This window comes from Ursus maritimus, unplaced genomic scaffold (genome assembly GCF_017311325.1).
Source record: "Ursus maritimus isolate PB19 unplaced genomic scaffold, ASM1731132v1 scaffold_23, whole genome shotgun sequence".
Lineage (NCBI taxonomy): Eukaryota > Metazoa > Chordata > Mammalia > Carnivora > Ursidae > Ursus > Ursus maritimus.
Window position 1 is genome coordinate 41,891,961 of NW_024424786.1, and position 11,606 is coordinate 41,903,566.

General features: G+C 60.0%; 1 protein-coding gene across 4 annotated transcripts; it reads left to right on the forward strand.

Annotated features, from left to right (window-relative positions):
• Positions 1-486: 486 nt before the first annotated feature.
• SSH3 (slingshot protein phosphatase 3) lies at positions 487-8,427 on the forward strand. Of its 4 annotated transcripts, none has more exons than XM_040639499.1 (14): positions 487-820; positions 1,314-1,351; positions 1,930-2,161; positions 2,986-3,104; positions 3,185-3,256; positions 3,573-3,638; positions 3,753-3,941; positions 4,024-4,117; positions 4,538-4,666; positions 4,751-4,797; positions 5,490-5,636; positions 5,799-5,999; positions 6,100-6,373; positions 7,441-8,427. In XM_040639499.1, the coding sequence occupies exons 1-14, from the start codon at positions 755-757 to the stop codon at positions 7,714-7,716; spliced, it is 1,950 nt and encodes a 649-aa protein (XP_040495433.1). In that variant the 5' UTR covers positions 487-754; the 3' UTR covers positions 7,717-8,427. The 4 variants fall into 4 exon arrangements, with proteins under 4 accessions (XP_040495433.1, XP_040495434.1, XP_040495435.1 ...); XM_040639498.1 differs by having other exon boundaries at positions 497-820; positions 1,311-1,351; XM_040639500.1 differs by lacking the exon at positions 3,573-3,638 and having other exon boundaries at positions 488-820; positions 1,311-1,351.
• Positions 8,428-11,606: the final 3,179 nt, after the last annotated feature.

Genomic DNA, 11,606 nt, shown 5'->3' on the forward strand with positions numbered 1-11,606 from the left:
CCTGGGTCCCTGCACTGACCCCAGCGTGTTCTGAGTGATTTTGGCCAAGGCCCTTCCCTCTGCTGCGGCTCTGCCCTGCTCACCTCCAAGGCGGCCCTGAGGGTCCCCTGTGAGCCGCAAGCGTTAGTTCTAAATCCCGCCTGATTTCCCCTGAAGCTCCGCATGCTTCCCAATGATTCGTGCAGAGAGTGGAAGCATGAGGGCCAATCAGCAAGGAGAAAGAATTTTGGGCCCCCCCCAACTTAAGACTCACTGTGTGTGTTCCTGTCCAAGAGCTGTGTCCCCAGTCCTGCCTCCCTAGGTCCCATCTCTTCTAGGTAATAGCACGGTTGAGGTCTAAAGCAGAACTCAGGTGACCTAAGTGGGCGGAGCCGAGAGGGCAGGGGCAGGGGCGCCTCCCGGGAGGAGGGACCGAACCCCGGAACGAAGACGGCAAGTTGCGGGACCTCTGGACACTTCCCTCCGGGCAGCGCTCCGCACCTGCGCCCCGCCCCGGGCCCGCCTCCAACGTGTCCGGGGGCGGGGGCGAGGCGGCCGAACAGAGGAGACGCGAAGGGAGGGGCGGCGGCCGCGCCGTGCTGCCTCCGCAGGCCGGGTTGGACGAGTGTCTGGCCCTTTAAGGGCCGCCCCCGAGGAGGTGCCAGGCCCTGGTGGCTCCGGTCTCTCCTTCCTGGTCCTGCGGGGCAAGGACTGTCCGTAGAGCTGTGAGAGGGCAGAGTGCCCGGACCAGCCCAGGTGTCCCCGGCCAGGCCTCATGGCTCTGGTCACTGTGAGCCGCTCTCCCCCGGCCAGCGGCCACTCCACGCCTGTGGGGCCCACGGTAAGTCTGGCTTTCCGGTGGTCCGACCCACGCAGTTGGCTGCCAGCTGGGCCTGGGGGAGTGCGTCCTGTCCACTGCCAGTGTCCCCTTGAGCCTGGGGGTGTGGGGAGGCGGTCCCCAAGTATCATGCTGGAGGGGACGGGGAGGGGGTCTTGAGGCGTCTAGGAACTCAGACCAAAGATCTGGAGCCCCAAAGCGCCAGCCCAGACTGCAGAGGCCCTACCCACTTCCAGGCCCAGATCTGGGCCAACCCCTTGGGCACCTCCAGCACTCCCACCCACTCTCACCCCACGCTGCCCTACCTGGACCTGGGCCCAGGCTCTCCCAGTGAGGCCGGGTGGGGAGTGGACTAGGGTAGGAAGGGATCTGACACCTTTCCTGGTTCCAGTCCCTAGTTGGGGGGGGGGGGGGGGGGCCAGCAGCCCTGAGAGCAGCGAGGAGTATCCTTGCCACTGCCTGCCTCACTCTGCCCTGGGGGCCGCTTTCTCAGCAGGACCAGGCATCCAAGCAGAAAAGCTGGCTCCAGCGAAGGTGAGCACCCTCCCCAACACAGACACCCACATCCAGCCGCCAGGCCTGGCCACTGCCACCCTGGAGGACTCCCAGCCAAAGCCAACTACTGAATCTGGGGCAGTGTTGCCAGTGGGCACGGCTGGTGGGCACGGCTGGGGCGCAGTTGGCTTGCAGCACTGGCCTGGCTGCCTTGGCTTCCATCTTCTGCCTGGTCACCACCATCCTAGACCCTGGCTCAGGCCAGTAGTCACAAACCAGAAGGCAGATTGAGACAACAGGGCCCGAGGATTCCGGGTCACCACCAAGTTTACGGCATCTCCTGCGTTAGGCAGGTGGGAAGGAAAGGAAGCAACCCTTGGCCCCCCTTAGACAAGTGGGTTGAAGGCTTGAGAGCCTCCAAGAGTGTAGTTCCCCAAATGGGTGGCCTCAGCACTTGGGAACCGGTTAGAAATGCACGTTCTCAGGCCTCCACTCCAGACCTACTGACTCTCCAGGGATGGGGCCCATCCCCTGTTTTAACAAGTTTGGTGGGTGATTCGGGTGCACCTGTCCTGGGGCTACAACGGATCCTAATGGCTCACCCGCTACCCTGCCAGACAGAGCTTTGCAGTCCTCCATGGAGCCGTCCTGAGACTGCAGGATGGAGAAGACAAGGACGAAGCGGCTGAAGCTGGCCCTGAGGTGGTGGAGAGACCCCCAGGTGAAGAACAGCCCCATGGGGACCAGACGGACGATGGGCATGGGCCGCAGAGCCCCAGGAAGCAGGAGCAGAGCCAGCACCTGCATCTTATGGTGGAGCTGCTGAGGCCGCAGGACGACATCCGCCTGGTGAGGGGTGGCCCAGAGCCCCTGAGAAGAGGGGAGAGCCCAATCCTTGGAAGGGGTGGGGGGAGGGGAGGTGGAAGAGAGCTAACCCGTGTGTCTGAGTGGGGAGCAGTAGTAGGAACCCCCAAACCCTGGTGAGCCTGCCGTTTCAGCTTAGTCCTTTGGACAGGGCACAGTCACGTCTTCAGGTCTCTGGCGGGGCGGGAACCGGTGGGGGAGGTCCGTCCTGCTTGAGCCCCTAGGGGCAGACTGGGACTTAGAGCTGGTGATTACACAGACAAGGTTCCCTGCAACCCACGTGAGCCCTTCCTGACCCCGCAAGTTGTCCCCCTACTGAAGGCCTGGAGGGCCAGCTCCCAGAGGCCTGTGGGGCACATCATTGTCCGCCGCAAGATGGGAAAAGCAAAAGCAGGTAGTCTTTCTACAGCTGAGGTTATTCCACGGAAGCAACATCCTTTGTTGTGGGATTGTGTCCTTAGTATTTCTTGGGTGAGAAACCTTTCTTGAATAGAGTGATGGTGATGGCAAGTGAAAAGGTTTTTTCTAAGCCTCCTTCCCAGGCAGAAATTGAAAATGGGCAATCTGTCAGGCCCATTCTCCCCTTTTTTTCCACACATACCCCCTTTAAGAAAAATCTTCTTAAACATTTTGTGGGACCATGAAATCCAAAAGTGGGGAGTCATCGAATTATAACCACCAATCTGGGATCTGAGGAGGGCGGGCAGCAGGTCTGTTCTAGGCCCAGGTGTGTGTCAGGCAGGGGTGGGGGGTGCAGGGTCTTCTTGGGCCACTGTGACCCTCGGCTTCTCCCTGCGCATCTTCCCCAGGCAGCCCAGCTAGAGGCAACACGGCCCCCTCGGCTCCGCTACCTGCTGGTAGTTTCCACAAGAGAACATCTGAGCCAGGATGAGACCGTCCTCCTGGGGGTGGACTTCCCCGATAGCAGGTGGGAGCAGGGAGAGGAAGGGAGGGGGGCAAGGAAGTGAGATGCTGAGAGACAATGGCTTTTCTTCTGTCCCCTGCCAGTTCCCCCAGCTGCACCCTGGGCCTGGTCTTGCCTCTCTGGAGTGACACTCAGGTGTACCTAGATGGGGACGGGTAAGAGGTGGCAACTAGGAGGGGAGAGAGGGGAGAGGTGGGGCCGGCAGGGTGACGTGTATGATGGGGCAGCTGGGCCCTGGGCAGCCGTGGGCCTGCTCAGCTCTACCTCAGATTTGCTGTGTGATCCTAGACAAGTCACCTAGCTTCTCTGGGCCTCAGCTACCCCGTATCTGGCACATGGGGCTTGTCTTGAAGCCCGGTACTGTGTACGTATTCTGAGGACCAGCTTCACAAGGTGGCTAGTGGGTTGGCCTCTCAGGGGCTCTGTCCCGGAGCCTGGAGTTGGGTTCTACCCCCACCTGATCTCCCCCAGGGGCTTCAGTGTGACATCTGGTGGGCAAAGCCGAATCTTCAAGCCGATCTCCATCCAGACCATGTGGTAAGGGTTAGGTTGGTCCAGTCTCGGGCCCGCCTCCTCTTCTCAGAGATGACTGCAGGGTCTGGGGAGGGGCGGCAGGGAGGACAGTGTGACCCAGCCTCTCCCCTGTCCTAGGGCCACGCTCCAGGTGCTGCACCAGGCGTGCGAGGCGGCTCTCGGCAGTGGCCTTGTGCCGGGGGGCAGCGCCCTGGCCTGGGCTGGACACTACCAGGAGAGGCTGAGCTCGGACCGGAGCTGCGTCAACGAGTGGATGGCCATGGCCGATCTGGAGTCTCTGCGGCCTCCCAGCGCCGAGCCTGGCCGGTCAGTGCAGGAAGGGGAGGAGAGGGAGGGTGCCATGGCCGAGTGGGGAAGGGGCCCTTGGACTGACGGGCTCGGCTCCCAGGCCCTCAGAACAGGTGCAGATGGAGCAGGCGATCCGGGCTGAGCTGTGGGAGGTGCTGGACACCAGTGACCTGGAGAGCGTCACTTCCAAAGAGGTGGGCTGGGGGGTGCCTGGCTGGCTCGGTCGGTCCAGCATTCGACTGTTGATCTCGGGGTCATGAGTTCAAGCCCCACTTTGGGCATAGAGCTTACTTAAAAAAAAAAAAAAAAAAAAGAAAACCGAAAAAACCCAACAATACAGAAAACCCAAAGAGGTGGAGGGCTGGTGCTGGGGAGGAGCAGGGGTGAGGAGGGAGCTGGCCCCAGGCAGGGGGTAGGGGCCTGGGGGGGGGGGGCAGAGCTTTCCTCTCTTCCTTCCCACCTTGCTTTCCTCCTGTCCTGAGCCTCCTGTCCAGTCCCCCACGCCTGGCCTCAGCTCCTCTGTCTAGATGTGACAGGCCCTGTCCTCTGCGGCCCCAGAGGGAAGGGTGGGCCATCGGGATGCTTGCAAGGCGCCCCCGTGGCTCTGCCTGCAGATCCGCCAGGCCCTGGAGCTGCGCCTGGGCCGCCCGCTCCAACAGTACCGGGACTTCATCGACAACCAGATGCTGCTGCTCATGGCCCAGCAGGACCGCGCCTCCCGCATCTTCCCCCACCTCTACCTGGTGAGCAGCTGCAGGAGGGGTGAGGGTGGGCCTGAGGGCGCTGCAGCTGGGGGGACGGAGGGTGACGCTCCCCTCCCTCCGCAGGGCTCAGAGTGGAACGCGGCCAACCTGGAGGAGCTGCAGAGAAATAGGTAGGGCTCTGAGCCCCTCAGGACTGCCCACCCTCTGTCTCCCGGCTTCCCTTGGCCTCCCCCCAAGGGGCAACCTGGCCAGAAAGCCCCAGACCCCCCCTGAGGAGCTGCCTGCTCCACTGCCCGCCCCGCCTTTGGGGCTACTCCCCCTGCAAGGCCTCGGGCTGGCGAGAAGGGCCTGCTGGCGGCTCGCTGGGCCCACTCGCCCTCCCCACTGTGTAAAGCCAGCCCCAGACACAGGGCCTCAGTCACACGGAGAAGGGGAGCAGCCGCGGGCGTCCTGACCCCCTTTCCCAAGCAGGAAAGCTCCTCTCCACTGACCCCGTCTCAAGGGAGAAGCGTGTGCCCCTCTCCCGGGGGGCCTGGCCGCCCGCTCTCCTAGGTCCCTGCCACTAGTCCACCGTGGGCTTCCGAGAAAGCCGCTGTGGCCCCCGGCACCCCAGCGGCCGCAGGTGCACGCGGTCTCAGTTCGCTCAGAGCTGTTTTCTGACTGACTTCGGAGAATACTGGAAGGCTCAGTGCTGGACCAGAGGGGGAAACTCCAGGCCAGCAGGGCGACAGGCTTCGCTCAGGGTCACGGCCGTCTCCTCCCCGCCTGACTCTCCTAACCAGCCAGGCCGCGCCGGGTCTGCTGGCCGCTGGGCCTCTCGTCCCTGGCCAGGGTCAGCCAGGCCTCCCGCCCTCCGCCGCAGGGTCAGCCACATCTTGAACATGGCCCGCGAGATCGACAACTTCTACCCCGAGCGTTTCATCTACCACAACGTGCGCCTCTGGGACGAGGAGTCGGCCCAGCTGCTGCCCCACTGGAAGGAGACGCACCGCTTCGTGGAGGACGCAAGGTGGGGCTCCCCCGCCCCGTGCCCTCGTGGCGCCGGCTCTGCCCTCAGCTCTAGGACTCCCTCTGGCCTTTGCCCCCACCTCTGCTCTGGGTGGAGCCCAGCCCGCCCCTCCCCTACGCCGGCGGGGCGGGGCGGGGGGAGCTGACCGTGCGGCCTCCGCAGAGCGCAGGGCACCCGGGTGCTGGTCCACTGCAAGATGGGCGTCAGCCGCTCCGCCGCCACCGTGGTCGCTTACGCCATGAAGCAGTACGGCTGGAGCCTGGAGCAGGCCCTGCGCCACGTGCAGGAGCTGCGGCCCATCGCCCGCCCCAACCCCGGCTTTCTGCGCCAGCTGCAGACCTACCAGGGCATCCTGACCGCCAGGTTGGAGGGGAAGATGCGGGGCGGGGGAGAGAGCAGGCGGGTGCCGAGGCTGGGGGGCTGCTGGGCCACTCAGAGCTGACTCAGGGTTACCTCCTTACAGCCGGCAGAGCCATCTGTGGGAGCAGAAAGCGGGTGGGGTCTCCCCAGAGGAGCCCCTCGTCCCGGATGTCTCTACACCATTGCCACCTCTTCCGCCAGAGCCGGGGGGCAGTGGGGAGGTGAAGGCTATGGGTTTGCAGGAGAGCCACGCGGCCCCGAAAGAAGAGCCTGGGCCACGGCCCCGTATCAACCTCCGAGGGGTCATGAGGTCCATCAGCCTCCTGGAACCTTCCTCAGAGCCGGAAAGCACCTCAGGGGCCAGTGATCCGCCGGAGGTGCGTGGGGAGGAGACCAGGCTGGGGCACAGTGCGGGACAGAAGTAGGAGGGGCAGATGCGGGGAGGAAGGAGAGAGACCAGGACCTCTCCCTGGCTGGCTCCGTTTCATGCCCTCAAAGCAGCCAAGAAGACGCAGTGGGGGCCAGTGAGCGCTGCCGTCTGTGGGAGCTGGAGAGCAGTTGCGGGGCCAGGGGCATCCGCGGGCATCCGAGGGGGCTTCCGGGCCGAGCCAGCCCTGGGCACGCTCAGCCTGATGAAAGGACTTGCTTCCTCGGGGGCAGGGCTGCCCGGCCATCCTCCGCGGGCCAGGAGCTGGACGGCCAACTGCTGACCCTAGATGAGGTGGATGGGATGGTCTCTGCGGCCCCTCCCAAATCTGACAACCCATCAGAGGATGGGGTACAGGGGGGTCATGGCACCCACACAACCGACTACCAGCCTGAGCAGTGGAGCCTCATCTCTGTGCTAAGTGCTGCGGGACACAAGTAGAAGACCAGAGGCTGACCTTTGCCTTAGGAAGCCAGACGCAACACACACACACACACACACACACACACACACACACCCCACCCCACCCCACCCCACCCCGCCAAGATGGCCGACCTGGAGGAAGGAGCGCTCATCACAGAGGGCGGGAACATTTGGGAGAGGCTTCCTGGAGGAGGCGGCACTGGGGATGGATGGTTGATGGATGAGTGTGGGTGTTCCTAACGGCAGAGTGTCTTCACCTGGCACCCAGCTCAGAGCCCAGCCCCTGGAAGGCTCTCAGGACTGACTGTACAAAGGCAGGGGGAGGCAAGAGGAGGAGGGGGCCTCAAGGATGTAGCAGGTTCCGGGAAGCTCAGGAGGGCTTGTGGGGCCAGGAGGTTGTAGACAGGTGAAGGCTGAGGGGCAGGGACGGTGGGGCTGGGTGCTGTCTTCTCTCCCGTGGAAATGTGACCCATGAGTAGCCCAGTTTCTCTGCACGCACTTACCATTCCACACCTGCCCCTTTGCAGGCTTTGTGCTCAGTGCCCCTGCCCTGGAAAGATTTCAGTGGTTCTTCTTCTACTCTGCCCCTGCCAGGTGTTTTCGTCAAATGAATCTTCAGAGGAAGACCCTCCAGAGCCCTTCCCGCAGCTCTCGAAGGCCGAGGGAGGCAGGCGGGGTCGCAAGGGGCCTTGGCCTGCCCTGAAGTCCCGCCAGTCTGTGGTTGCCCTCAATAGCGCCGCCCTGGTGGCCACGCGGACCCAGGCCTTCCAGGAGCAGGGGGAGGCCGGCTCTTCCTCCACACCCAGGGTCCGGGGGAAGGTGGTGAGGCAGGCCAGCGTGGATGGCAGTGGGGAGGAGGGTGAGGCCTGAGCCCTCACACATGGCCACGGCCCCTAGACACAAATAGAGGGACCCGCACACGGCTCCTGGGACGAGCAGCCTTCACTCCTGCCAGCCTGTCCACATTCCTTTTAGCTCCTCCCCAGGTGGCCCCAAGACTCCATCACTACAGCCTCGGCTGCTACAGCCTTAAGTCTCAGACATGTCCTCCTCTCCAAGGGCTCAAGACCTTCTCTGTCTATAATGGGGATGTGACAGAGAGACTGAAGATACCTTCGGGGGCAAGAACACTTTGCTTCATTCTCAGTTGCTGCCCAAAACATTCACTTGCAGCCACAGAATAAAAAACTGAGTTTCCCAGTGCAGAAAGGCTCCTGCTCCCTCCCCCACTCCCATCTGCCTCACCCCTGCCCCCTTCATTCCTGGGGTCCACCAGGCTAGAGAACCAGTGGCCCTTAAAGGCCAAGAGTAACCTCAGTCCCCAGGCCTGGCGGCTCTGAGGAGCAGAGAGCTGGCCCGCAGGTGGGCTGGCCGGTCAGCCTCCCTCTCACACTCCACAACCGCCGATCTCTTGCTGCTGCCCCCACCCGCCACCGCTCCCTCACAGCACTGCGCTGGGTCACAGGACACCAGGCCAAAGAGAGTCTTCTTTTTGTCCTTTATGGCCTCTGGCCAGTCAGTTTTTCACAGTCTTAATAGTATCTGGCTTTGTACTTAGAAATAAAAAACATTTTCGTATTATTTTCACTTTTATGATAAAGCCGTCTGCCTGTGAGTCTGATCCTTCTCTGGTTACACGAGGAGTCTGGTCTCTCCTAGCCCGTCTGGTCTCCTCACAGCTCCCCGATGTCTTGTGACAGGCCTGTCTGGGGCAGTGGTGGGTTTGGGGTGGAGTGGGAGAAAGAATGGGGAAGAGAAGAGGGGAAACCAGTGCTATCTCCCTCATCTCCTAGGGCAGGGCCTGCGTAAATGTTAGCTGCCCACGCGCCCCTCAGGCAGGTTGGGGGGGGGGGCAAGCCTACACTGGGCAGCAGGTGCTTGGCTCTGTTGGGACAGCTGAAGGGAGTTACCCGTGAGGAAGTGGGAGCTGCCAACGCCTATCTGGACAGGACCAAGCCTGTTCCAGAAGCTAAGGCTCCTTTTGGACACTTGATGATAGTTCTCGAGCACATTTTGGGTCCCAGGAATCTTCCTCCTGCCATGACGCAACAGAGCCTGATTTTCCAAGCCAGCGCATCACTGCCAAGAAAGAAGGTCCCTCGACGAGCCCTCCCTTTCTAGGCACAGGTTCCTTTTGGTCAGGTTTAGTGTTCGAGGAGAATAAGTGGTCCCATCTTTGTCACTTCTGTCCCCTGTTCCCAAGATCATATTCTCTACTTTGTTTGGGGTTGGGGGTGAGTATGCAAAGCCTTCCTTCAAAGATGACTCAGAGGTAGGAGTTGGCACTGAATGTTCTCATTGATTGAGAACTCATGCCCCATTTTAAGGGCATTTCTCATCCAGACCCTGGTGGGACCCCAGCACTGCTCTAGCCCTGGAGTACCAAGGGCCAGGGAGCCCGGTTCTAGCCCTGGCTTTGCCACTTAGAAGTTACTCCACCTCAAGTCTCTGTTTCTTTCTGTAAAACAAAGGGATTAGATCAGGAAATCCCCAAGTGCCCCCCTTCCCGCTTTGATATTTTAACAATATGTGTCCTCTATACGTTGATAGAATTCACCCTCAACATGTTGTTTAGATGAGGAACCATTTGTATCTATCTGTGGAGGACCTGCCTAGGGTCAAGATACGGTCCAGAGAAGCCAGTCTGAGTCTTTTTTTTTTTTTTTTTTAAGATTTTATTTATTTATTTGACAGAGAGAGAGACTGCCAGTGAGAGAGGGAACACAAGCAGGGGGAGTGGGAGAGGAAGAAGCAGGCTCATAGTGGAGGAGCCTGATGTGGGGCTCGATCCCAGAATGCTGGGATCACGCCCTGAGCCAAAGGCAGACACTTAACGACTGAGCCCCCCAGGCGCCCCCCAGTCTGATTCTTGATCCATTTGGCTGGTCCACTCTTCTGAGCAAACAGTGGGGACTGTCTGCCATCATACAGCCAGCCATAAGTCCCACCCAGACTGCCCTTTCAGTGGTCCCAAGCCGCACTAGGAGCAGGTAGGGTGACAGTGTCAGGAGGGAAGCCAAGGCCAGGCCCTGCCCTCCTGCAGCCTCTGCAGCTGGGAAAGAGGGTCCTATCATGAACTCTGAGCTCCGGGGATGACCAGAATCTATGGAGGACTCCAAGAAGTAAGAATTCAGCACACGGGAAACTGGAGGGAAAACTGTTTGCACCAAAAATGTAGACAGGGGCACCTGGCTGGCTCAGTCAGTAGAGTATCTGACTCTTGATCTCAGGGTGGTGAGTTTAAGTCCCACACTGGGTGTAGAGATTACTTGGAAAAAATGCAGACAAATGATTAAGAAATACACACACACACACACACACACACACACACCTCACACAAATTGCTAAAGAGGAAAAAAAAAAAAGTATGTGTCCCTTTGATCTTATTTTCCAATCCATCATAGGAAACCACTGTTACAGCTTCTTCTGAGCCCCCCAAAGACATTCCATGCTTGTATCATCAAATACATTTATTATTTTAAAAACATAAATTACAGCCTATTAACATTCTGCACTTTGAAAATTTTTTCATAGCACAAAGAGTTGCATATCAGTTCAGGAAGCTCTGTCTGCCTAATTTCTAAAATGATCATACATATTCTTTTTCTTTTTTTAAGATTTTATTTATTTAGTTGTGGGGTGGAGGGAGGGAGGGGGAGAGCACAGAGGGGGAGTGAAAGGGAGAAGCAGACTCCCCGCTGAGCAGAGAGCTTGAGGTGGGGCTCTAGCCCAGGACCCTGAGATATGACCTGAGCCAAAGGCAGACGCTTAACCGACTGAGCCACCCAGGCGCCCCAAAACATGTTCTTTTCTACGGACTCCACTATTTAAGTGGTCATCTACTGAAGAACATTTAGGTTGTTTATGAATTTTTATTCCAAGTAATGCTTAAGTACTCTTTGTATATACTTTCTTGTGCACACACGGCCCAAAACCTGTAGGACGTATTTCTAGAACTGCTGAAGCAAAGCTTCTTTGCATTTAATTTTGAAAGGCATTGCCTCATTTCCTTCCAAGAAGTTGCACCAATGTACAGCAAATGGGAATGCCTGTTTATGTCCTTAAAGGACTGTCCAGCCTACAACACTCCAATGTCATTTCCATCCAACCTCGCAACACTCCCAGGCGAGAGAGCAGGCATTTTAACTATCACCTTTTTGGAAACAGGAAACGGAGGCCCAGAGAAGTCACTGAGTCTCTGGTAGGACCTGAGATAGATCCTAAGTTTCTAGATCTCAGCCCGGAGGCCTAACTCAGAGGGACGGGGTGGCTCCCAGGCAGGGTCCCCCGGATTCACCAGTTCTGCCCGAGGCTGTCTGGAGGGAGGGGCGGGACGACCCCTGCTCACCGAATCCCAAGTCGGTCCCCAGCCGCCGGAGGAGCCTCTCAGGCGCTGGACCGGTCGCCCAGCCCCGACGTGAACCCTCGTGCGACGAGGAGCTCGCGTCCCTCGGACAGCAGGTGCCTCCTAGGCCAGCTCCCACCTTCACGGAGTCCTCCCTCCGCCGGCCCAGTCGGCCGGGCTAGGACGGACCCCGAGCCAGGGCGGCCCCTCATCAGGACTGGATGTCAAAGGGCTAAACTGTACGCGCCGAAGAGACCGTGCCCCCGCCGCTTCACCCTGCGCCCCAGACGCCTCAGAGCCGCGGCTGCCAAGAGAAACTACCTTTCAGGCCTCCGCGGCCTCTCCTACGCCAGCAGCGCCAGGGCCGGGGTTTGGGGTTGGGGGTGGGGGGGAAGGACCCAGAAGCTCGGAACCC